Raw genomic sequence first — 27,341 nt, forward strand, 5'->3', positions numbered from 1 at the left:
TCTTCCTGGGACTGTTATTGAACCTTCCCTGGTATTTTATGATGTGACTAGGTGCAGTAGGTGTGGCATATGCACAGCTAGGCACTAGTCTGTTTGGCATGCACTGTAATTGCCAGATTTAAGGAAACCAGTCTTGTTTTTTTGTTTCTCTTACTGTTTAGGCTGTCTGCTCTTTGCTAGCAGCACAATTCCTGGAATGTGTGGTGATTCCAAATAATTTTTTCTTTTAATGGCTTTAGCAGAAATTAAGAGTAGACATACTCATGTTGGCTTGAACCATTTAAGCTTGTATTATCTCCCAAATGGAATTAACTGTATTCATATAATCAAATTGGGGAAATTCAGTGGGCTTAGAAAAGATTTGTAGCTTTAATCAAATTCAGACTGGTCTATCTCTGAGCTATTATGCCGGGGTGGGGTTTTTGGAGCCTCACATACCCCTCAAGCTAGTAGAACAGGCTAGGAGGTGAGGTGACAACCCAAAGCTGTACTGTAAAGGTGCTGTTTCCTGTGTTGTACAGTAACCCGATCATACCTCATTTTCAAACAATTATGTTATTTAAATTAGTCTCATACTAGGTAGTTAAGAGTAACTTACACTGTGCCAGGGCTTTTCAGCAGTGAGTTAGCCGATACTTCCTGCCCTTATGGCGCTTACCATTGGTAGGATAGACAGAAACATATAGTAAGTGCTGATCAGGATTGGCCCACGACAACTTTGAGAGACACCTGGCTAGATCCTCTGTTTGCCCTTCTGACCGACCATGCTTGGTGGCCCGGGAGGCAGACTATTGTGGATCCCATGTGGGCTCCCTCACCCTCTGGCTTTTGGGAGATCAGTCAGGGCGTTTCCCCAGGCTAGGAGTTGGTGGTGGTGCAGTTCCTCTGCTGAAAGCCACAACTCCTGAAGGGTGGTCCTCTCCCACGGCTGCTGTTAACAGCTAATTCTTGCTGGAATCTGGCAACTAATCCTCCTCAAAATTTGCAATCAACCACTTAAATTTTTTTTTAAAAAGGCACAAAAGCTATCCTACCCCTTCAGACCTAGGGGAGGCTCTGGCTCTCTGTGAGCTGCTGGGTACCCCACAATCCTTCCTAGTTTCCCTTAACTTGTTCATGCCTTTGTAAGTAGTTCTCTCGTTAAACTTTTTCACTTAGACTGTTTGAGTACCATTTCTTGCCTTCTTGGACCCTGACTAATTAGGTAATAGGCCATTTAACAAATGAGAGAGTTGCAGTGTAGAGATCAGCGGGTATCAGAACCGGGTTTCCAATCCAGGGTGTTTTATGTCAGAGCCTGATTCTTAACCTCAGGGCTTTACTATTTGCCTGTTGCATCCAGGGGATTCTCAAAGTCATCCTCACATTGAGAAGAAACCCGAGGAAAAAGTCTCTTACCTATCAGATGTAGCTATGAAGTCATGAGCCTGAAAAACAAACTAGCTCTTAAATATTTCAATAAATAACATCCTTCCAATCAACTCCTGTAGTTCAGGGTTTTGTGTTACTTTCTCTTAATTGCCAGCAGAATCATTTTATAAGCCAGGGAGGAAAAAAATAACGTGAAAGTAATCAATCAAACCTTTATTTTGCCACTCATTCTCAGGTTTGGCCTGGGTTGACTACTGGTTATTTGCAAACATCTGATCCATTTTGAAGGCCAAGTTTAAGGATAGTGAAAAGAAATGCATAACTGAGTTGATGGGCATTCCAAAAGAGGCACCTAAAGGTGTGCTCAGTGACAGCTGTCAGGTTGAAATGAACAGAGAGCTTCTGGGGGCTCTTTTGAAGGATAGAGTATTTATTTCTCTGTGTGATCTCTTGACTTACAGATACTAGGACTTAATCATGTTACCTGAGTCTTACCTGAGTGCAGTCCTGACTGTGTATTCATTTCCATGACCTGCAGAGGAACTCTAGGCCTGCCAGGCTGTCAGTGCTCGAGGGCACACTGCCTGTGACGCCTTCTGACCACAGCTGTCCTGAGGCCACGTAGCCTAATGGTTAAGGACTGGCCCTGGAGCAGGACTGCATTGGTGCTAATCCAGGGCCTGCAAATGACCTCTCTGTGTCCTGGGGCTCTGAGCCTTGGTTTCCTCAATGAATAAGTAGCAATAATAGTATCTACCTCACACAGGTTTGGTGAGGATGAAACTAGTTGTATAGAGGTCTTAGAAGAATGTCTAGCACAACTGTAAGTGCTCAGTAGTGGTTAGCATGCTTGGTTTTTTTGTTTGTTATTTTGGCTGTTGTCATCATCCTCCCTTTGGTTTTTCCTCCTTCTATGTAATCACATTCCTCTGTAGAGCTTGTCTGTTACATTGCAGTAATTTTTTTTCCTGGAAAGAATATAGAAATTAACTCCATAGCTGCATTTGAAGAGGTTGTGTCTAAGTCATGGAATATGAGAAAGAGAACCAAAGGAGATGGGGGAAGTGAGCGTGCTGGTAAGAGAAGGTACAGCTCTAATAATGCCGCTTCTTACAAAGCCAATGTTAGGATCTGTGAGTCTCAGCCACATGTTTGGGCTGATTTTTACTTCTGGTTGTTAAATAGCCAGATACCTCTTGCCATTTAGTCGCTACCTTTTATGGTTCGTATTGTTAATACATGCGGCTTCCCTACCTTCTGGTTAACTTGGTGGGCTGAACTGTTGCAGATGAGCGTCCCTCTTGCATCAGCCATGTAAAAAGATGTAAAAAATTAAAGGAATTTTGCCTTAAGAAAGCAAGGATGAGAAATGCCCCAGTGACATCAATAAAAAGGACATTCAAAGCCTGAATGATGAGTAGGATTTGCAGCAGAACAGCACATGTGGGAAAAGTTCAGGCCCTTGAGGAATTGGGAAGGGGCACCTGGCTCTTCCTGCATTAACACCAGTAACCAGGAAAAGCTGTTCTACCCATAAAATTGGGGGGTGGGGGAGAGAAGGAGCCTACCCCCTGGCTAGAGAATAGCAATGGGAGGAAGGAAAGGAACTGACATGAAACTGGGACCCAAAGCCTGAGTCACTCATAGATGAGGTCAATGAATCCATGTGACCATCCCCCGGACCCAGATGAGACATTAACACAAAGCTGTCTGAGGCAGGTGGAGAAGGTTAAGGGAGCTATAAAAAGGAATTGGGCTACAAGGCCTTCATTGAAAATATACCTAATTTCTCAATTTCTCTGTGGAAGATGCAATTCTCTTCTTGTCCTTCCAATTAAAATGAGAACCTGTGGTATGATTTATTATAAGAAGTCTTAACTTCTAATAGTCTGATCACATTTGACTGGAAATGGTATCACAGTAAAACTAGGTTGGTTATAACATTTATAGTCTTTGTGATAATACAGACATATGCATTGACTTAATCCACTGAATAGCTATGGGAGCAAATAACCTGTGTGTGTAATTGGGAGGGGAAGGAATGCGAATCCTTTATTACACAAAGTACACCAACTGCATAGCACAGGGTTAGAGCCACAGGTATGAGAAACCACCTGGCCACTCATGATACCTTGCCCTGGGATGAAGCGTTTTCACATGGGGTACTGTACTCATCTCCCTATCTGAATCACTGCTCAGCTGTAACCCCATTTCCTCCTTTTTTCTCCTAAATTTAAAATCACCTAACAATACAATACCTGGAATAAGCACCAGATTTATTCCACTTGAGTCTAAAGAGATGTGCAATGGAAGCTTAATATACCATGTCCTAGTTGAAAATTGTTTCTGGAAGGGGCTAGAAAGTGGGGATACTTAATGCCCCATAAAGTGGGAAGTGCCAGGATTTATACAGATAACTTCTAGAGTTTTAAATCATCTCATTATAGAACCTCATTTCAATGTAATAGTTATCTGGCATATGCAATGGATAAAGAAGCAAGAGTTATGGTGGATTTACAAACTATGAAGTTCAGCTTTGCTTGTGTATATAATGAGGGGACAGAGTTGTATATGAAAAAAGCATGAGTTTTAGAATCTGCTCCCTAACTATGGACTGCCTGGCACTGCGGCCTCCAGCAAGTTCCTAGCTGAGCAGTTTTCCTTTGTAAAATGGGGCTGTCTCTGTAGCAGGATTGTGGGGAGGATCGATAGTTACGTGTTAGGCTGCTAGCACAGAGCCTAGTAAATTAAAAAATGACAGCTGCTACAGGACATGGCATTTCATGACTGAAACACATCCAGAGTTTTGTCAAAGAGCAGGTGTTCAGTTGTAGAGTTTATGGCTGAAGGTTTATCACAGTTATTGGGCAATCTCTAGACTAGTTTTGTGAGATACTTGTAAAAAATTTTAGTCTTTTCTCTACTTTTTCTATTTTAAAGCTATGTTGGTGCATTTTTTCTTATAATTTGAATATAGGCATATAAACTGATATAAATGAGGGAGAAGAGAAGGCTCTGCCTTACAATAGTAGAAGAAATGATAGTTAGAAAATTAATAGTGGATACAAGTTTTATGAGGAAAAGGATATAGTCTCAAAGTGTCTCCTCACAAGTTACTTATTATAAAGGGGAATATAGTAAGTTTGTAGGGCATTATTCTAAATGAAATAAGCTACTCACAAAAAGACAAATGCTGTATGATTTCACTTATGAGATACCTGGAGTATCTCACAAGAGATACTCCAAATTCAGAGACAGAATGAGAAACCTGGCATTACATCACCTTCACCAAGCGAATAAAGTTAGCGTCACCCATATTGAGACAAACCAGCATGTTGTGCCTACTCATATCATGCTGTGAAAAGTGCACAGCCTGAGTTTTGTGTTGTGTGCTTATGTGCAAAAAGTGCATAACCTGGACCTCATGATAAGGAAACATCACATAAATCCAAACTGATGTACATTCTACAGAATCACTCATTGGTAATCTTCAAAAATGAAGTCAAAGAGGACAAAGGCTGACAACAGTTCCAGATCAAAGGAGGGTAGAGACACGTGACATCTAAATGCATGGGACAATGAGCTATAAAAAACATTGCTGGGGGGGGAACCCTTAAATGTGGACTAGATAATAGTGTTGTATCAATATTAGATTTCCTGATTTGGATAATTGTACTGAGGTTCTGTAATAAAATGCTCTTGTTCTTGAGAAATACAATAAAAATAAGCTGACAAAAAGCAGAGACATTGTAGCCCAAGGCTAGAGGAGCTCACATTTGTCATTGTGCCCTTAGTTATCTGGTCTGCTCTATTCTTGTCCCAGTATGTCTTTGGGAGAAGTGTGCAGAATCCTGACAACAAGGGGAAGGCATTTTCTATGAGTAGAGGTGAAATACTGTGGATATCGTGAATGTCCCATTGTTGCCTTTTGGATGGATGAAGAACTGATGAAAACTCAAGGAGCAACATTTGAGACCTAGATGTGATCATTATTGACCTGTTAGTATTTTATTTAGATCTTTATTTTTTAACAACTCTCTTGAGTGGTTGGCTGGGTTCCCTAAGCTTTTTAGCTTTTTGAAAGTATTTCCCTATGTGTTGAGCTAATCTTAAGCCATTCATACTGTTTAATAGAAGACACATTTAAAATTATACCCAATTGGCAGATGAAGACAACAGACCTACAGAAAATAAATAAATGACTTGCTCAAGGTGGTTCCTGCCAGATCTAGAACCTCCATCCCACAGCCTCCTTGGATAGGGTTCTTTCATAGACCATCATCAGTTCTATGTACTATTTGGAAGTATTAAACATATATATAAATATCCAAAATATAAGAAAGCAAACTTATATCTTTTCTGGAGTAGTTTAGCCATAGTTCTGGTTTGAAAAGAGAATTAGACCAGAGGGATGCCTTTTCTAATTTGAAACTCTGTGAAATTCGTTAAAGAGGCTCAATTTGATATAAGATATATTTCTATGTGGTGAACCCTTTGAATATCCCTAAGTACATCGTGGTGAGGTTCGAGCAGTCTGGTATCTTTAGGACTCCCCCATTGGTATGTGAGTAATTGGGTCTGTTACTGTGTCTGTGTGAAACGATTGGTGAATCCCACGTTCCTGGCGGTCTCTCTCACTGAGAAACAGCAGAGCAAAGTGGTTAAGGGCCAGGTGAGGGGGCTGAATGCCAGGGTTTGCATCTCAGCTCTGCCACTTGCCAGCAATGTGTCTCTGGGCAAGGACAGTAAAGGAAATTATAATAATAGGGCTGTTGTGAAGATTAAATGAGTTAATATTTGCAAAGAATTTAAAACAGTACCTGGCATATAGGAAGGGCTATTATAAAACTGTGGTGAAATAGACATAAATTTACCATTTTAAACCATTTTTAAGTGTATGGCTCTGTGGTGGTAAGAACTTTTACTTTGTTGTGCAACCAACGCTAACTCCCCAGTCTCTCCTCTACCCAACCCTTGACGAATTCTATCCTAGTTTCTGTCTCTGAATTTGGGACTACTCCAGGTATCTCATAAGTGAAATCATACAGCATTTGTCTTTTTGTGAGTGGCTTATTTCATTTAGAATAACGTCTTCAAGGTTCATCCATGTTGTAGCATGTGTCAGTATTTCCTTTTTAAGGATGAAAATACTTCATTGTATAGACAGACCACATTTTGCTTATCCATTTGTCCATGGTCCCTTGGGTTGCTTCCTCCCTTTGGCTATTGTGAATAATGCTGCTATAAACATGGGTACAAATATCTGTTCAAGTTTCTGCTTTCACTTCTTTTGGGTATAAATCCAGAAGTAGGATTGTTGAATCATATGGTAATTTTATACTTAATTTTTTTGGCAACTGTCATGCTGTTTTCCACAGGGGCCGTATTATTTTACATTCCTACCAGCAATACACAGGGTTCCAATTTTTTCATTTCTACTCTAACACTTGTTTTCTTTTTATATGAGCATTTTTTCCCCACCTGGTTCTTAGTGTGCAATGTAAGCATTTTTATAAATAAACATATTGGAGGAATTTATTAATAGTCTAATATTCAGTGTCTAAGTTATTCCTTTAGTCTCTTTAAAGAGGGATAATTAAAATATTTTGACTAGAGGAGATTTGGGAAATCTTCTGGTTAATTAATGTTTACCAGCAGAACTTGTACCAGAAACCTTATTCTGTGTTTCACCTAACTTCTCCCTGACCTACCCCTGCACCTCCCATGCACTCTTCTTTTAAGGAGAAAGGCAGGTCATAAGTAATAAGCTCATGGCAAGAATTTATTTAGAACCAAAGAACTTTCTGGTTTATGTGCAAGAGTGTGTAAGGAATGGGTCTGCTCAGTTTTATCTTCCTAATTGGAGTAAACTCACCCTCCAAGTGTTTTGTAAAACTTGAATGAAGAACAGACTTAAGAGTATCCACCATAAAACATGCCCATCTCTGAAAAACAGATGGAGCAAGAAAGTTCTGGTTCTTCTTTGACCCACATTTTTTCCTCTTGATGTGCTTTTCTACTTTGTCAATATAGTTTCGGTGTGTGCTGAGGGCACCAGTGCCTTAGGAGGGTCACATATATTTTGCCAGAAGTTTCCAGAGAGTCCAGTGGGTCACAGCAGTTGGCAGTGATATAGGGCATAGCCGGATCCATCAAGGACTGTTGGAACAAGTGGGTCGAATGCCTTGAATAAGATGCTTCCCAGGAATGATGCCTCCCAGCTGGGTTCCCTGTGCTGCCTGCACATGTGCAGCCAAGCGTGAGCGGAGTTGGGGTCGGTGCCCGGCTGGTTAGAGATGTCGCTGCTCGTAGCCTGGGGCCTCATGCTGTTAAGGCGGGTGCTGGTGGCTTGCGGGCTCAGGTGCAGCCCTGGGTGCACCTGGCACATATTCTCAGAACACCAATTTTACCAAGTTCAGGGATGGGAGCCCCTTACATTTTATTTACTGAACTACAGATCAGTTGTGGATTAGAACTCAAAACAATGAGGGATTTTATGCTGGTTGATCTTTGAGCTGTGGCCCAGGTACTCCTCTTCACCCCTTGGTGTGGTGTGGCCACTGAGAGTCACACTGCTGCAAGGCCGTGCTTGCCACGTGGTGGCTGTGAGCCGGGACGAGTGGTTGTGCCGCCTCAAGTCTCTGTTTGACATCTGTAAAAATGGGAATAATACCAGTGTCAGAATTGCTGTGCTCTGAATGCCGTGCGGTGGAGAGGGGCTGGCACTGGCTGTGGAAACGTGCGTGTTCAGGAGACAGAGCCTCACCAGCTGCTCCTCCATAGCTCGCCTGGCAAGGTTTCTGTGTGTTGGAATTCACAGCCGCCTTTCTTTTCTTGCTGGGCCTCTTCTCTCTGCCCTTTATCTCTTCATAGATACCTCCGCTTCCTCCTGACCTGGTATCAAGGAAGAAGCCAGGCTGGCTTGGGGGAGGGTCTGGAGTGGCCCCAGACCACTCCACAGTAACCACCTCCCAGGGCAGAAACCCACCTGGTGGGCTGCTGAATGCCCCCCACAAGTGGAGGCATCAGGTGGCAGTGGATAGAGCACGAGGAGAGGAGACGGGGAAGGATTGTGAAGAGCAGATCTAGAGCTGTTCTCCATCTTCACCTCCCATGGATGCAACTGCAAACATGTCTTGAGGAAAAGCAGGTCCGCATGGACTATGCATACAGGTGAACTGGCAAAACGAGGAGCTTGGTTTAAATGTTTAAATAATTATAATTATTATACTATCATCAGTGACTTAACAGTGGATGCCCAGTGAACTGTATGGGGTTCTGTTGCAGTTATGTGTGTTATTGATTGTGCCGGGTTAACTGTGTTGAAAGCACTTCTATCATTAGAATGGACTTCTGCACAGCGCCTTCATTTTGAGCTGTCACCTGGTCGTCTTGCTGTCTTGTCACAACTTGTGCTCCTCTCATCCACGCTGCATAGAAGCACCTGTAAAATGTCCTGGGGGTCTCCCTGCTTCTCTCCTCAAGAAGCCCTGACTTTTGGGAGGGTGGGGAGGAAGGGCCCTCTTAGGTATTTCCGTAAAACGGACACTTATAAGGCTGAGGAGTGGGACCGAGCAACAAAAGTGCATCTTGATGTGTGTGCGATTTCTTCATTCCTGTCTTCGCTTCTCCAAATATTTCCCCACCCAACTTCCTTTCTCTCCCCTTTTCCAAACCTGACTTCAAACTCTCTTTGTGTAAGAAAACTGGCTCCGGTTAATCCCATCATTGGACGATCTCTTCTCTCCTGCTTGCCTTTCCTGTTCTTTGTAATTAGTTTGTACTTTTTCCAAAGGAACTTTTGGAACTTTTCTCAGCTGTTTAATGTGTCTTCTCCTGTTAGATTGTACACTGTTGAGGCACAGGGTTCTTCTCCCACCCTGCTTTCTAACCCGGAAATGCTCTGCCACTGTTCAGCCATTACAAGGCTCTGCCACATACCAAAAGGAACACATTCTGTTGTTGTATTTACTGGTTTTAATTATAAGGCACTTGGAATGCACTTGAGGACTCTGCATCTCCATAATTCTCTGCCAGCACTTTTGTACCTAGCGGACCATTAATAAGAATAAATTTCCATCCTTGCTTGGCTACATAATTGTGGACACTTCTGCACAAATGCTGGCAGGGCTCTCATGTGCAGTAGAAACAATGATTTAATTCTGAAACTGTATTCAAATCCTCTGAGGAGCTAGTGGCTGATACACAGATGATTTGGCTATCTTCTCTGCTCTGCAGTAGACATGTGGTGTGAGGGGATTTACTTACAGTACCGTGGTCCCGTCCCCAGCCAAGAAAGACATGCCTGGAGGGGATTGGTTATTTAAGTCTGAAGCAGAACAGCACGGATTATATTTGAGATGGTTGCTGACTTGGCTATTATATAAAGTTCTTTGAGCTTTGGACTAAAGAATTGTAATATCTGAAAACCTTACTGTCTTTCTTGTGTTTAGAAAAACAATGGATGTTCTTGTAAACTTGGGACCATCTCCTTTCTGAAAGCAGTGGTACTGTGTGTTAGAACACAAAGCATGAGCCAAGACCAAAATGTTTTCAGCTTTGTTGCCCTAGTGGGGTAAATTCTTTCCCATGAGAGAGCTGTTTCTCAGTGTATTTTAGATGCTTTCCAAGTAGTTTACAAAATCGGGGATTGTATACATTCTCTTCCATCTGCAAACTCCGTGTGAGCCTCACTCACTTTTGCCAACTCAATTCCCTTCCCACATTAGCCATTCCGTTTTCTCCTACTGCCCCCTGTGCTGTTGACCTAAAAGAATAAAAATGTTTGCTCTGATATAACAGGGTACCTCCAAAACACAAAGTTCAGTAAAAACTAAACAAAAGCAAAGAAGGGTTTTAAATACAAACCAGCTCTGTAACCCATTAGCTATGGGACTTAGAGCAAAGCACTTAACCCATTTTAGTCTTATTCAAGTGGAGGTAATAATGCTTGTCCCTCTGTTTGATGAGGGCTGTTATAGTCATATGAGAGAATTTATGTGGTAGTACTTTATAAATATATATGACTTCTATGGAACCAAGGAACTCAGCCTGTTTGGTCCAAGTCTTGCTTCTTGGTATTGGCACCATATGCAGTGTATGATTTCTCATACATCCGGTCTCCTGCAAACCCTGAGTGTATGGACCGCTGCTGATTTTCATGTTCTACTTAAACCAGGGAAGCTTCTTGCTAATGAGAACTAGTTTAATCTGCTTTAGTCCAGAATGTAATCACATTGAAATGTATTCCTGATCCATGACTGTATTGTCAACATATTCCCATTTGCATAGTATGATCCCTTTGAGAGCTGAGTTTTTGGCAATATTTAAAAAATTGACTATCCTGAATCATGTGTTAATTCACACTCACTAACAAACAGCATATGTTTGCATTAATAGTACCCTTCTGTTCTACATCATAGCCTTTTAAATGAGTCTGTTATATTGAACTTCTCTTCCAAATGTAAGTTTTGATTTAAAGTCAGCTCCTTAGTGACTCTAGAACAGTGGAATGCTTCCGTGTTTTGTCCCCTTAATGACACAAACTTGTCTTTATGTAAATTGGCACACGGGGGTGACTTTCTGGTACTGAGCCATGTGCGGTTTCCACCTCCACCTTTGAAGTCACAGAATGAGCTGGCTGCTGCTCGTTGGCTTCCTCCTCCTTCCCCCGTACCATGCTCCTCTTCTTCCTGTTCTTTCTATTGCCAAATCCTGCCCATGCAAAGCGTTACTATGTTTTTTCCTCCTCCTAATTTAGACTCATAAGGTTTTATGTCACATTGGCTTGTTGCAGCCTTCTCTTCACTCTCCAGGTTAGGTCCCCTTCTGTTCATCTCCTTTCACTCACCTCTGACCCTACCTGTTCTCACTCGTTAGCTTGGCGTACCTAAGCTATCCATTCAGGCAGTTAGGCCTCCTCATAGAACGTCATGGTGTTCGTCATCTTCTGATCACTGCCTTTCTGCTGCCTTTGAACTTCTGTAAATTTTTTTTTTTTTTTGCACACTAAGTCTGAACAAATATTCGTACATTCTGAGTGACTGTGGTCCTTTTCTAAAAGTTCAAATGGATCAGTTAGATGCCTGAAAGTCATCCTTTGAAATGAATCTGGCATGAAGGCTTATTCCTCATTATAGATTTTTTTTTTTCTGTAACTCAACCTTAAAAGAAAATTTAATTTTTTTCTGATTCAGATATATTAAAGTAATACATGTCAATGGTATAGAGATTTGGAAAATGTGTAAGAATCAGAAAAAGATAAACCTAGAGCCAGCCTTTTGGAAACAAATTCTGTTAACATTTGGTATTTTCTTCTAGGCTTTTTTTCCCTTCTTAATCATAATGTATTGTATAACATTACATAATTATTATAATTAAGAATATTTATAACTAAAATTGTGGGTTTTAAAATTTTATATAACTTCACATTAAATTTGTAGATGATAAAGGAGGTGGGCATTAAAGCCACTGAGTAAGGGGAAAATTGAATGTAATCATCTTTAGAAAAACTAGCTTATAAAATTATCTATAGGCCGGGCGAGGTGGCTCACGCCTGTAATCCTAGCACTCTGGGAGGCCGAGGCGGGCGGATTGCTCAAGGTCAGGAGTTCAAAACCAGCCTGAGCGAGACCCCGTCTCTACCATAAAAATAGAAAGAAATTAATTGGCCAACTAATATATATAATATAAAAATCAGCTGGGCATGGTGGCTCATGCCTGTAGTCTCAGCTACTCGGGAGGCTGAGGCAGGAGGATCGTTTTAGCCCAGGAGTTTGAGGTTGCTATGAGCTAGGCTGACGCCATGGCACTCACTCTAGCCGAGGCAAGAAAGCGAGACTCGCCCGCCCTCCCTCCCTCCCTCCCTCCAAAAAAAAAAAAAAAAATTATCTATAGATTACATTTAATAACATTTAATAATTTGTTATAATTTAATAAATAAAAATGACTTTAAAAAATTCTCATAAAACAGCCTTGTAAGGTAGGTAGCAATATTCCCATTTTACATATGAGGAAGCTGAGTATCTGGTTAACTAGTCCATGACTGGGTGTGCCACTCTTACAGGCACACTTAACTCCCCAAGCCACACCCACTTTCTACTCAGCCACACCCCTTTTTATCAGGTGATCTTTGTCAGGCAGAAATTCACCCCATCTTGGGGGAAGAAGAATGGAGGAGAATCCCTTAGATAAAAAATGTTAAAGTTTCTCAATTGCATTCTTAGCATTTGTTGATAATGTGACTTTGCTTTATTGACATGATGTATCATGTAAATAGCTTCATTTTTGTTTTGGTCTTATTACAACCCTTGTGTTCCTTCCTGATATAGTCTAATTTTCCAATACTGAATATTTTTTTCTTTGGGCTAGATTTGAGAGTTTTATATCTCTGAGAAATAAGCCTATACTTTCTCAAGGTAGTAGCATTCATTTCATATGGTTTTCAGCAGGAGACACAAACTCGTATAAATCTATCTGCTGATTAGATATCAGTAACACCAGTAGTGTCACCCTCAGAACAGCTTAATGGCTGTTGGGTCAGTCATCAAACATTTACATCACGGAGGCAGTGGCACTGCAGTGTAGTAGAAAGATCATGAACTTTTGGAATCGCTTGTTTTGAATCCCAGTTCTTCCATTTAACTGTTTTTATGATCTTAGAATTACCTAAGCCTAAATTACCTAACCTCTATGAGTTTGTTTCCCATCAGAAAATTGGAGATTCCTATCTGAAAGAGGGATTCAGAGACTAAGAGGTCATTTATATAAACTATTTGACATAGTAAGATTTTTTCATTAAGTGTTGATCTTTTTTATTTATGTGTGCATCACAAAGAGCTTACATTGATTAGAGAAATAGGATTTGTATACTGCAAAGCATATATACAAAAAAACTCCTTGTAACCAAGAGGTTGTTTTGTTTTCTTACACTTATCTTTGAATCATTTGTGATTTATTTTTTTTCCTAATAAAATTAGGTCAAGACTCACTTTTCGATTGTCTTCTAAAGCTTCTAATTTGGAGAAATATCCTCTGATATTTTATTATTTCAAGTAGGTTTTGAGAGGATAGGGACAGGGTGTTAGCAGTGACTTGCTACTTGGGAACAGCCCAGAGGACTGTTATGTAATAACTACAAAGTCTGTTTAACAGCTGTAAAATATCATTATTCCTATGGGGTGTTAAAATTTAGGTAAACATTTGACTCTTAAAATATTCATTATTTTTAGAGAACAGGGATAATCATTTTAGGACTGGTTCTAAATAATTTGGAACATTTTTCTACTGACCATCTTAAGCGTAAAATGTTTATACCCACATAGAGATGGGTTGAGTTTCTTTCCCTTCTTTTAAAAACAGAAGCTTATTCAGACTAAGGGTTTTAAAATTACTTTCTGTTGTTTGGAGGTGAAATCTTAAAATTGGCCTTGGAAACTTTATACTCCATTCTTCTTTACTGAAGTCTGTGTGGAGTGGGCATGACAGAGTATGTAGGAGCAAGCAGTGGGCAATGGAATTTTCCTTGTGCCTACTTGGTAGCAAGAAGTGGTTCGGTTCCTAAAATGTTTCTTGAAATTATAATTGTCTAAGATAATCCAAAATCTTGGAATCACTGCCTTTAATTCTTCTCCCAAATTAAGCAAAGTTCTAGCTAGACCCCACTGTTCATCCCAGTCCTCAGGCTGGCCTGTCTCTGTATGTGGGCCTTAGCATTTTCATGGGCTGCTTTGGGCTTCTAGAGTGTGAAAAAAGAAATTAGACAGTCTTGTTCAAATTTGCACAGTGGACCAAAATGAATTTTCCTCTCTGGTGTGAGATTTAGAAATGAGGTCCAGGCTGGGCATGGTGGCTCACACCTGTAATCCTAGCACTCTGGGAGGCTGAGGCAGGAGGATTGCTCAAGGTCAGGAGTTCTAGACCAGCCTGAGTGAGAGCGAGACCTCATCTCTACTAAAAATAGAAAAAAAATTAGCTAGGTGTGGTGGCACTCACCTGTAGTCCCTGCTACTTGGGAGACTGAAGCAGAAGGATTGCTTGAGCCCAGGAGTTTGAGGTTGCTGTGAGCTAGGCTGACACCATGGCACTCTAGCCCAGGCAATGGAGCAAGACTCTGTCAAAAAAAAAAAAAAATGAGGTTCAGTTCTAAAAAGGTGGCTTGGGTTTCAAGATCCAGGCTTGGTAGGAACAGTGCCTAGGTATTCAACTAATGATATTCACATTCTGGGAAATAAGTTTGGTGCCTTTTGTATGTAAGTGAGATTTAAGAACTCTCTATCATGTGTAGATCCTAACACCGTGTGTGTTTAAAGCATATATGCAGAAAAGGATCAATTATTTTCTTAAAGCCTGAACTATCTCTCAGTTTTCCTGCATAATTATGAGAAAGAAGCTTCTTAACTGTTCTGGGCCTTAGTGATCTCACTGGACCAAAGAGGGAATTGGTAGCCAGTCAGGGACTTGAACCTTTGTTGATGAACTTGTAGTTTCAGTATTTGTTGCCCTTATTCCTCCTCCTCATGCTAAACTTGAAGATTTAGGGCTTTCTCTTATTAAAGTAGGTAGCCACAGAGTCCCTTACAGCCTTGTCTAACCTGATTATCCTCTGAAGTTTTGTGTTGATTTATAACTTTGGAAAGTTCTTAGAAATGTGTGGTGGGGCAGAAGTTCCAGGCATGATGTGGAGAGCAGGTGTTAAGGTTCACCTGCCCCTGGTATCTGGAGAATATGGCGGTGTTACTGTCAGGGCAGTGGTCTTGATAGGACAAAGCTTGGAAGGATGAGGCACCTCTGCCTTCAAGCAAAAAGTTGAGCACACCTTTCAGTAGCCTTTACCGAACACCTAGTATTTCCTTGGCCCTTACTAGGAATATAGACATGGATGAGACTTGAGGCCCTATGCACAGTGTCTCTTAATTTTAGCGACTTGATGAAGCCGCCCATGTTTTTAATGTAGGAGGGGGTGATCTCTATTATTATTTCAGATTCTTGAGAGTGCCTGTGAATATGTATCGGGTTGCTAACATCTTCAGCCTCGGGTTTGGCTATTTTTCAAAAGAAAATTCAGTTTAGGGAAGTTTGATCATGTGGTCTTTTAAAGCTTGAGATTAAGTAGTTGTGAAATACTTCAGGAAGCTGGTGTGAAGCCAGAATATACCACAGGTCAAAATTACTGAGTGTATTGACTGACTTGAAATCTTGGACTTTAGGTTATCTCATCTTTAATATCCCATCCCCCTACCCACACCCCAGTTTCAGTGTCTTAGAATCAGATCTCTTCCTTCTAGTGCATTCCTGGGGGTATAAATGTGTATCTGTATTTATTATCTGTAACTGTTCTTTAAGTTGTGAGATGTAGGGGTTTTTTTTGTTTTTTGTTTTTTTTGGTTTTTTTGCAGGCAAAAGCAAGTTGCAACTCTTAGAAGACGGTTCAATACATAATTGAAATGAATTTTATACCTGAGGATATGTAGGATTTCTTACAGAAATTTTTTTTTTTTTTTTTTTTTGAGACAGAGTCTCACTTTGTTGCCCAGGCTAGAGTGAGTGCCGTGGCGTCAGCCTAGCTCACAGCAACCTCAAACTCCTGGGCTCGAGTGATCCTTCTGCCTCAGCCTCCCGGGTAGCTGGGACTACAGGCATGTGCCACCATGCCCGGCTAATTTTTTATATATATATCAGTTGGCCAATTAATTTCTTTCTATTTATAGTAGAGACGGGGTCTCGCTCTTGCTCAGGCTGGTTTTGAACTCCTGACCTTGAGCAATCCGCCCGCCTCGGCCTCCCAAGAGCTAGGATTACAGGCGTGAGCCACAGCGCCCGGCCAATTCTTACAGAAATTTTTAATAACACATGTACTGAAAATGATAAATTTTGGGCATATTGCTATGAATTTGATGATTTCTATCATATTCCTAATCATCTACTTTTCCTTAAAGAGACACACCGTAAATAATACCATTTTATAAAACAGATTCCCAGCTCTGGTTTTGGTGACTCTCGCAGATCCTTCAGTATACCGCCTCCCCTGCCCCCAATCAAAGCATCTTGTGATTATACCAAACTTTCAATTCTCTAACTATAATAAAACTTCCGTGAGAGACCTTATGAGTCATACTTGTCACTTTGTGTTCAGTCCCTAGAACAGATTGGCACCACACAGTCACTCACATATTTGTTGGACAAACAAATTTTATTACAAAGGATATGGTAGCCTTGGTGTTTCTGTGTGCACAGGGAGCAGGTAGGGAGTGGGGAAATTAACCAGCAACCATGTCAACTCCCCATTGAATGAGGTAGGTTTCGGGCTATTGTTACATTGGATTTTTGAGGGTATTTTTTTGGGAAGTGGATTCCTTGAGGTTCCTTCCATCTCTAATTTATATCTCTATTTCAAAACCTTCTCTACTGATACAATTTCATTCTGCTCCTTAAATCTCTGAATAAGCTCTGTCATTAATTTCCCTAGACATTTTCTAGCCAAGGTCAACTGAAGCTACAAATGGCATTTTGTGAGTTACTAAAACATCAGAGAGCTGTGTTCTTTACAATGTCTTTGTGTTCCTTGGGGTTCAAGGCAGCAAATAAAGATGAACTCTAGAGGAGATCACAGTTAATTAAGTTACTTTAAAAGGAATTTTGAAGCCACTTAAATGACCTCCTTGGGTTTGGCAGTGACAAATACCTTCTCTAGGCTCACTTATTAATAGATTTAGCAGCAGGAGGCACCGGGCAAAGAATAAGGACTGGGAATTTGCCCCATTCCCTCCACCCCCTTTCCACCTGCCATCATCTGATGAATGTTCCTTCCATATGTACACACAAGTGTTGATCAATTAATACCAATTTAGTGGTGAGTACATGTGGTGCTTGTTTTTCCATTCTTGTGACACTTCACTTCGAAGAATGGGTACCAGTTCTATGAAGGATAATACAAGAGATATTAGTTCACCATTGTTTTTTATGGCTGAGTAGAGCTCCATGATATGGATATGTGTATATGTATGTATGTATATATATATATATATACACACACACACATATACACACAACATTTTATTAATCCGCTCATGTCTTGATGGGCACTTGGATTGTTTCTTGAGTTGTTGTTGTGAATTGTGCTGCTACAAGCATTCAGGTGCAGATGTCTTTATTATAGAATGTCTTTTTTTCCTTTGGGTGTGTGCTGAAGATGGACACACTTGTATCTCTGACTCGGGCAGTGCGAAGGCAGTATATGTAACAAAATTGTGTATTCCCATAACAATCTGAATTTAAAAAACAAATTTAAAAACTAATAAAAAATAAATGTTCAACTCTAGGGGGAAAAAAAGGGACTGTGACACTGAAAGACCTTAGTTCCAGTCCTGGCTCTGCCCTTAACCCAGCAAATAACCATGGGCAGTCCCTTTCCATTGCTTGACTTTGGTTTCCTCATTTGTAAGAAAGAGATAATGCCTATCAAGGTGATTGAGAACCACACAATAACTATGGAAAAGTGCTTTATAGGTGGTAAAGTCATATCTTAAATGGATTATTTTATTAGCTCCATGATGGATCTTTAAACGGCAGGGTTATTATCCATGTCAGTGGTTCTTATCGGAAGTCACTACTTAGTAAATATTGAGTCATGCAGAAATATTTGCAGGCAGCCTCTGTGGCCCAGAAGGATCTGCTTTTGCTGTTAAGACTTTCTCACACTCCTGACCTTGAATTATACTCTGACAATAGGTCATCGAAGGTATTCTCTACCACTGATTGAAGGAAGGTGAGCCTGAAGTGTGTGGGCCAGGTGTGTGGAAGGTCAGAAGGGAGGGATGTGTATGAGGAAGCCCCCTCAGGGCAAATATTTTATGTTCATTTTGTTCACTATTCTACCTCTGGTGCTTTGACTCATGCCTGGCACATAGAACCTATGAATTGAATGCAATTGAGAGAAGTCTATGGAATCGTACTGTATTTGCTCCATTAACAACCTCACTGTTATTTTATTCAGTGTAAATAGGCAATAAAATTACCCCACATAGATATTTTGAAGCCCTTTTATTAGCATTTCCTGATAAGAGATTTTATTTGTTCAGATATTTTAATGAAGCGTGCCACCTGTGCAGGGAAGTGTGGACACCACGAGGATCCAAATAACTCCTCTAGGAGTTTACTGTTAAGCAAAGAAGTGTAGAAGGTGCCAGGAGAGAGGGCATTTTGAGCCGGGCTTCGGGAAGGAGGGGGCCCTTGGGTTGAGTCTTAAAGATAGATAGGATCCCATTAGCCAAGGTCAGTATGTTGCAATTGCAGCTTAAAACCTTGTAGATGCAGTATTTTTGTTTGTTTGTTTGTTTTTTGAGATAGAGTCTCACTTTGTTGCCCAGGCTAGAGTGAGTGTTGTGGCGTCAGCCTAGCTCATAGCAACCTCAAACTCCTGGGCTCAAGCGATCCTCCTGCCTCAGCCTCCCGAGTAGCTGGGACTACAGACATGCGCCACCATGCCCGGCTAATTTTTTCTATATATATTATATATATAATATATATAGATTATATATATATTAGTTGGCCAATTAATTTCTTTCTATTTATAGTAGAGATGGGGTCTCACTTTTGCTCAGGTTGGTTTCGAACTGAACTCAAATGATCCGCCCGCCTCGGCCTTCCAGAGAGCTAGGGTTACATGGATGCAGTGTTTTAATTCATGCATTAAGTAAAACCTTTTACTTGGATTGGGTAATGGCAGAGTTTGGGAGCCTCTCAGTGGCTTTTCTGGGCTGGTGGACTCCTGTGTGGTTTTTGGATGCAGTTGGGACTGGGGGCCAGGTGGGTCTCCTCCTCAGTGGGCTTTCTGAGGCTGGAAGAGTTTGGCAGCCAGGAAGGGAGGCAGGGAGGGGTGCCGCCTTCTGAGCGTGAGCCCAGTGTCCACACTTACAAGTGGGGTGTGGTAGAACAAACCCGTGGGATCCCACCAGGAGTTTTATTTTGACTTCAAGCTTTAGTGTGTCTGACGGTACTATAAAATGAAAACATCCTGTCAGAAATGGGAAACAGTCTTTGAAATTAAAATAAGAAATTGGACATGATGGGCTATGCTGGGGAGGAACTGCTCAGAGATGGAGGATTAGGTGATGGGATGGGGCTGTGCCAGGTCTCCTAAGATAACCCAGGATAAGAAAACCATGATTTCAAAGTATATTCATTCTAGGGTGGCAGTTAGCTCACTCAGTAAGGACTCACTTGAAGGTACTTCTTCAGCACGTGTTGAATGCTGTGTACGTGCAAGGAGCCCTGACAAACGCGAGGAGCGTGGGGAGAGGAATCAGACAGTCTCTTCCTCTGAGGACTCCCCGGTTTGGAGAGGGAGACAGACTGTTGGACAGCGGGTGGCTTTTCTGATGAGTGATGCAATAATGTGACCTCAAGTGCTGAGGAGAGTGGATAGATTCAGATTCAGGGACCCATGGAATTTTGCTTGAGGAAATGTCAAAGGTGTCAAAAAACACAGAAGGTGGGTGAACGGTTTTCCAGATGGGAGGAGCAGAAGCGCTGAACATCAGAGGGAGTGGCGTGGTCCTGGAAGTGGTGGCTCAAGTGCAGGCTTCGTGCAGGGGAGGAGAGGGACGGTGTTCTAGGACTGTGTTCTGTAAGTAACGAGGAGGCGTCAGAGGTTTTGATGGGGAGAATGACATCAGCAGGACCCCGTGTTAGAAAGGTGCTTCTGGTGCCCGGGTGGAGGGCGGGTGGAGGAGGGTGCTGGGCGAGCCATGGGACCTGTTACAAGAGCTTGGGGGAAAGGCGTAGAAGGCCTGGGCTGTCGCAGTGGAGGTGTAGAGCAGGATTGAGAGCGTGTGTCTGTGCTTTTCTGAAACATGAGAGCTCTTTTAAAGTTAGATTGGATTGAGTTTATTAAAAAAAAAGAAGATGCTTTTGACAAATATCAAGCTCTGTTGAGCTTTCTTGGTATCATTGGTCTGGGATGAGGTCTCCCTGTTTAAGGAATGGAGCCACAATGGAAAATCGAGAGGGGTAGAAAGGGGGACATGGGGACATGTGCAACTCCTGTCCCTTTGGGCACCCCTTTTGTAATAGACCAGCCTGCCCTGGTGCCCTTCCGTGTCTCACCTCCCTCCTTCCTCCCCTTCTGCTGGTTCCCTCTCTTCCTCATCCATAAACAGAGGCATTTCCCAAAGTTCTCCCACACTTTTCTTGTTTTCTCCATTTTGTCCAAATAATTCCAAGCCTAATGTTTCTGCTCTTCACTTGGGCAAATGACCTCTCAGTCTGCTTGTTCAACTGTAAAGTGGGGTAAATTACCCACCTCATGGAGTCAGGAGGCTTAAATCTGAGGATGCAGAGAAGTCCCTTTGCCAAAGGCCTTGAAATAAAGAAAGGGCTCAATAAACAAGCATCTAGTATATGCTTCTATGCTTAAGGTATTTTGCCATCTTTTATATTGATGTAAGTTTAATCTCCCTTCTCTTTTGAGTTCTTTGAAGGCTTAGTATTGTTTTTAGATCTTAAGTATTTAGCATTGTACTTGCTTCAGTAAGAGTTCAAAATTTGGCTTTAATTCCTTTTGTCTTCCAGGGTGGTGATTTTGACTTCTCAGCAGGGCATGGGGTTAGCATGGCTTTCTTTGGAGATGGATGGGTGACCTTCACATCCTTATTTCTTCTGCCTGTGACCACGGGATCCCATTTATGAGATGGCTGACTGGAGCTGGCAGCTTGGAAACAAAAAAAGCAAACACTGGCATTCCTGCCTTGTGTGGCCACGTCCCTGTTACATGCATGTGTACACATACACACATTGTCCTTGTTACATGAGTAATTAGTTTTATGGCTACCAAAATTAAAGCTCAGGCTTAAGGAGGGAAAAGGAGTCCTTTTTATGAGAGAAGAGCGTTGTCATGTAAACAATGAAGAGTAGGCTGGTGTGGCAGTTACCGCGGTTGCCTGGAGGCTGTGGGCAGAGGAAGTGCAGTCAGGAAATGGTGAGGTGGCGTTCTCTACAGAAAAGCAAGGCTGAAGTGTTGAAATTGATAAACTAGGCTTGATTGGGAATAAAGAGTGTGGGCTCAAACTCTACTCAACTTGGTGTCTTCATTGCTTTTTCCTTTGGGATACCCATGACCAGAAAGGTTAACCTTACAAAGGCCAAGAAATAGGTGAGCGAGACATTTTACAGACTTTGGCATTCCTAAAAGAGGATTGATTGGTCTTTTGGGTTGGATAAAAGGCCTCAGTTCCCTCAGGGATTGGGAAATGATTATAAGTACTTATAAATTCTTTGTTCAATGCTAAGATTTGTGGGGCGCTACTGGTGACATTGCCCCCAAGCTCAGCCACTGGACCAATTCTGCAGTCTTGCTGACTAAAGCTGTTGCTGTTAGACAATGCTCTAATTGATTTGAGGCTGTCCAGATCCCATGGCATCATCTCCATGAAATTTGATTGCTATTTTCATTCTATTAATAATTTCAATCCAATACTTCAGTATTGCTTTTTTGTTAGAAATAATAGAATATTGTAAAATCTAAAGACAAATCTCTCTCTATGCTTGATGTTTCAATACATCTGTCTTTGAGTGTTCAATGTTGAGCTGCGTATGAGTTTTTTCCTAGTTGAATTTCTCTGGTGTTTATTTAATGAAGACTGCTTTTATAAGTCATGTGTTGTTATCCTCTATTTCTAGCTATCGTGGATGATGAAAGGCTCTCTGCAGAGGAGATGGATGAGAGGAGGCGGCAGAATATCGCTTACGAATATTTGTGCCACTTGGAGGAAGCCAAAAGGTAAGATCCAGAGTTAGACAATTTGTGTACCTTCTCTTGGAAATCAGCTTTGGGATGAGGATGTGAATTTGATGTCCAGAAGGCACCTGAATGGGCCAGCAATTCTAAAGAGTTGCCAGAGTTGGGGATGGCCAGAGAGAGACTCTTGCCTGCAGTCAGTGATTAAGGGTTGGCCAAACCTTCCATGCCAGGAGGCCAATGGGCTGGGGTGACCCCACACCCCACTGTGCTCCACTCTTCAGCCACAGCCAGACACACACCATGCTCACCCCTGCACATCCTCATACTTCTAGCAATGCACTTGAGTCTTGTCGGTAGCAGGCTAATGGGAGAAGAACCTGTTTTTTGCAAATGGTCAGGCAGAATTGAGAAAAACTTGTTATCACAGCCATTCCCCTTCCTCAGCCTCCCAGGAAACCACTGGGCTAATTGCAGATAATTTTGAATTCTTCGTCTCATTGGCTTGGATGTGGAGGAGCAGCAGTGACCTAAATCAACTTCCTTTCTCCCTAGAGCTTGCTCAGATCTTTTACTCAGCCCTCACCCGTGGTGAATGCCCAGCAGGACGATAGCATGTCAGACTAAAGTCCGTTGGTCACTAAGCAGGAGGGTAGGTTTATGGCAGCAATTCTCCTCTTTAACCCATGGGTGTGGGACCACTTAGGATATGCTGTCTCTAAAATCACATGGACTCTTTTAGGCTTTTTAGATTAAGGGAATATTGGGTTCTCCAAGGAGAAAGTGGAGATAAAGAGTCCTAAGTACAGGTACTTTGTTTATGAGATGAATCAATAGAAACTTTGTCCTTTGTTAGGTGCATACTAGTGTTCATTTATCATGAATTATTTTCATTTAATGCTCTGTGCTGTGACTGATCAACAGTGTTGTTCACGGACAGATGATGTTCCATCCCTCTCATCTATATAGAAAATAAGCAGTCAAGTGGTCGTTGCTGTTAATTATCTCTGATCACTGATAAACAGCTATCCACAGAGCTAGAATGACATTTTTAATCAGTATTTTGTAGAACATTTCAGTGACGCAGACCCTAATTTGGCATCAGAATTGCCTTAAAGGGGGTTTCTCCAGATTAATATTTTAAGCATCATGTAACTTTCCTTAAGCTATAAAGGCAAGTTCTAAAGGTGGTTTTACATGTCTGTGAAGCCTATAGCTAGGTTGGAGGACACTAAAGATTTACTGTCAGTCTAAGAGTATTAAAAACATGCTTTTAGTCAAGTTGCTGCTAAAAAAGATGAGAGTGATTCATAGACATTCAAAAGAAATGTGCTTTCAATGAAAATTAAAGGATAGCGGAAATTTCCTTTTCCTACTGACTCATATGTTGCATTCTAAGTTTTTGCCTTCCTCCCCCGTTTTTTTTTTTTTTTTTTTTTTTAAATAAATGGGAAAGGGTGTCATGTAGAGGAAAAAGGTAGGTGGCTGGGAGTTGGTAGACCTAATTTCCTGGTCCCAGCTCCACCACTTATGAGCTGTGTGACCTTGCACCGACCTTTTAACCTGTAGGAAGTTCAATTTTTGTCTCTCTGTAAATGGGATGATAAAGATGATATCACCTGCCTTACTTCATGGATTTTTTTTTTTTTTTTTTTTAATAAGAATCAACTGGCTGGTCTGAGTGCAGTGGTGTTTACAACTAATTGTTGATCACAACCAGTTACAAATTCCTTTGTTCCTTCTCTACTCCCACTGCTTCACTTGACTAGCCTAAAAACAATAGCAATAACAACAACAACAACAAAACCCGAAATAACTAGAGAAGGTGAAAGTATTCTGTGAACTATAGTGCCAGTCAGATGTATGGTGATAACATAAGCACATTTTTCTCCCCCATTATCTCAAAGTGGTATGAATGTAGCTTGAAAGCTTGTCACCTTTAGTATTTTTGAAATTCTGTAGTTGAATTTTGTTTTAGAAAGTTAGCATAACGATTACCCCAAGTCCTTTGAAGAAAGCTTCCTTTGGGGTAGTTTCATTGAAAGACTATAAAAATGTACAGTTTTTCCTCCAAGATGGCTTTTCATAAATTTATAAGAGATTATAATATGTATTTAAGAGGTTAATATGATTAACCTCTTATGATATAAACACCTTTAAGGAAGGTGCTTTTTGGTCATGGAGTACACAGGAATTATTAGATACACAGGTGTGCCATGATTTAAGAAAGCAGAGTGCACAGAAAACTCATGGTCCTGGACTTAAGAAACGTATGCAGGGCTGAGTCTCTGTTCAGAAGGTTTATTTGAGATGATTTATTGCATGAAAATCAATCACTATAATAGACTATAATATGGAATAAAGGACAAAAGCCTATAGGCTTATCTCAGTAGATGCAGGAGAAGCGTTTGATAAATTCCAACTCCCTTTCTTGACACAAAAATGTTCAATGAACTAGGAATAGCAGGAAATTTCAACCTGATAAAGGGCATGTAAGAAAAACCCAAAACTAACATCATACTTAGTTGTGAAAGACTGATGCTTTCTTCCTAAGATCGGGAAGAAGATAAGAATGTTTTTTTCTCACCACTTCTATTCAGCATTGTACTGGAGGTTCTAGACAGGACAGTTAGGCAAGAAAAGGAAATAAAGGGTATCTAGATTAGAAAAAAAGAAGTGAAACTATTTCTAAGTGGTATCATGTGATTTATAGAAAATCCATAGGAATCCACTAAAAAACAGAACCATTGATATTAATTAGTTCATTATGGTTGTAGGCTACCAGAAGAATGTGTAAAAATTGTAGTTTTCTACATTAGCAATGAGCAATCTGAGAATGAAATTAAGGCAGTTCAATTTATAATAGCATCAAAGAGAATAAAATCAATAAATGTATAAGACCTCCTTGGACACTGAAAACTAAAAAATATTGAAAATTTTAAAACTCCTAAATAGATGGAAAGACATCACTTGTTCTTGGTTTGGAAGACAGTTTTAAGAAAATAATCCCTCCCAGTTGATATATACTAGATTCAATACAGTCCCTAGCAAAATTCCATCTGCCTTTTTTTTAAAATGCAGAAATTGACAAGCTGATCCTAAAACTTATATGGAAAACACAAAGAATGCAGAAGTAGTCAAAGAAGAGCAAAGTTCTTCAAAACTCATTTCCCAGTTTCAAAATAATACTAACAAATGCCACAAGGCACTCTGGAGCTGGAGTGGAAGGGACAGTTATTAAGGATGTAAAGGAAGAAGCCACAGGATTTGGCAGGGGACTGGGTTTGGGCAACAGAGGACAATAGGAAGTCAGATGCATTGGGGCAGATCAAGGCATTGTTGCTTAACTGACTCAGTAGGACACATTTTGTGGTCTCTGACAGCTAAGCTGGGGCTTGGGAAATATAGTTAGGAGAGTTTTTTGTTTTTAATTTCACATGTTTTATGTTCTAGTGCAGCTGTAGTTCTTGATCAGTTCTTACCACTTCAGTCTTGGTGGAATGAGCACAAATGTAATCAAGACAGTGTGGCAAGGCGTAAAGATATGTGAATAGATCAATGGAATAGAAGTGAGAGTCTAAAAATAAACTCTAACACTTATGGTTAATTAATTTTTGTCAGGAGAATCAAGGCAATTCACAGGGGGAGGGAGGGGTGGCCAGCCTTTTCACCAAAGGATGCTGGGACTAATGGGTATCCACATGCATAAAAATGAATTTGGACCCCTCTCTTATACCATATACAAAAGTTATCTAAAAATGGATTGTTAACCTAAATGTGAGAGCCACAACTGTCAGGTTTTTTTTAGAAGAAAACATAGGAGTAAATCTTTATGCCCTTGGGTTAGACATTGGTTTCTTGAACTATGACACTAAAGCACAAACAACAAAAGAAAAATAGATAAATTAGACATTGTAAAAATTAAAACCTTTTTTGATTCAAGGGATACCATCAAGAAAGTGAAAAGGGATTGGGTATGGTGGCTCATGCCTGTAATCCTAGCACTCTGGGAGGCTGAGGCGGGTGGATTGTTTGAGCTCAGGAGTTCGAGACCAGCCTGAGCAAGAGGAAGACCCATCTCTACTAAAAAAAACAGAAAGAAATTAGCTGGACAACTAAAATTATATAGAAAAAATTAGCCAGGCATGGTGGCACATGCCTGCAGTCCCAGCTACTCAGGAGGCTAAGGCAGAAGGATCGCTTGAGCCCAGGAATTTGAGGTTGCTGTGACTTAGACTGACACCACGGCACTCTAGCCCAGGCAACAGAGTAAGACTCTGTCTCAAAAAGAAAATAAAAAAGTGAAAAGACAAATCATGTATCTGATAAAGGACTTGCCTCCAGAGTATATAAAGCAAAACATATTCTTACAATTCAATGTAAAAAGTTAATTGCCTAATTTTAAAATGGGCAACAGTTCTGAATAGATACTTCTGCAGGGAAGATATACAAATGACCAGTAAGCACATGACGAGGTGTTCAGCATCATTAGTCATTCAGGAAATACAAAGCAAAACCATAATGAGATATCACTTCATACTCACCTGATAGCTATAATCAAAAGACAGATGATGCTGGGCATGATGGCTCACACTGTAATCTCAACACCTTGGAGGCCAGGAGTTCGAGACCAGCCTGGGCAACATAGTGGGACCTCATCTCTATTAAAAAAAAAAAAAATATATATATATATATATATATATATAGAGAGAGAGAGAGAGAGAGAGAGAGAGAGCCGGGCGTGGTGGTGTGTGCCTATAGTTCTAGCATTTGAGGCAAGAGGATTGCCTGAGCCCCAGAGTTGGAGGTTGCAGTGAGCTATGATTGTGCCACTGCACTCCAGCCTAAGTGAAGAGGGAGACCCTGTCTTTAAAAAAAAATAAAAAAATAAAGATGGATGATAATATATGTTGGTAAAGATGTGGAGAAATTAGAACTCTTAAACATTGCTGGTTAGATTGTAAAATGGTACAGCTACTTTAGAAAATAGTCTGGCAGCTCTTTAAAAAATGAAACATAGAGTTACCAAATGGCCCAGCAACTCTCAGGTATATACTTATGAAAATCGAAAAACTTGTACACAAATGAAGCATTATTTGTAATGGCAAAAAGTGGAAACAACCTGAGTGTTTTTATCCACGGATGAATGGATAAACATTATGTGGTACATCCTAAAAATGAAATATTTTTTAGCATAAAAAAGGAATGAAGTACTGATACATACTACCACTTGGAT

The 27,341-nt window shown here is 40.9% G+C and overlaps 1 protein-coding gene across 2 annotated transcripts in view; it reads left to right on the top strand.

Annotated features, from left to right (window-relative positions):
- Nucleotides 1–27,341, top strand: part of IQGAP2 (IQ motif containing GTPase activating protein 2) — a 275,611-nt gene that overhangs the window by 21,797 nt on the left and 226,473 nt on the right. For both annotated transcript variants that reach the window (XM_012738346.2, XM_012738345.2), the window contains exon 2: nucleotides 22,048–22,147. In XM_012738346.2, coding sequence (XP_012593800.1) covers nucleotides 22,048–22,147 — 100 coding nt within the window. The remainder of the gene's footprint in view (nucleotides 1–22,047; nucleotides 22,148–27,341) is intronic.

The sequence above is a fragment of the Microcebus murinus genome, chromosome 11 (genome assembly GCF_040939455.1).
Source record: "Microcebus murinus isolate Inina chromosome 11, M.murinus_Inina_mat1.0, whole genome shotgun sequence".
Classification (NCBI taxonomy): Eukaryota; Metazoa; Chordata; class Mammalia; order Primates; family Cheirogaleidae; genus Microcebus; species Microcebus murinus.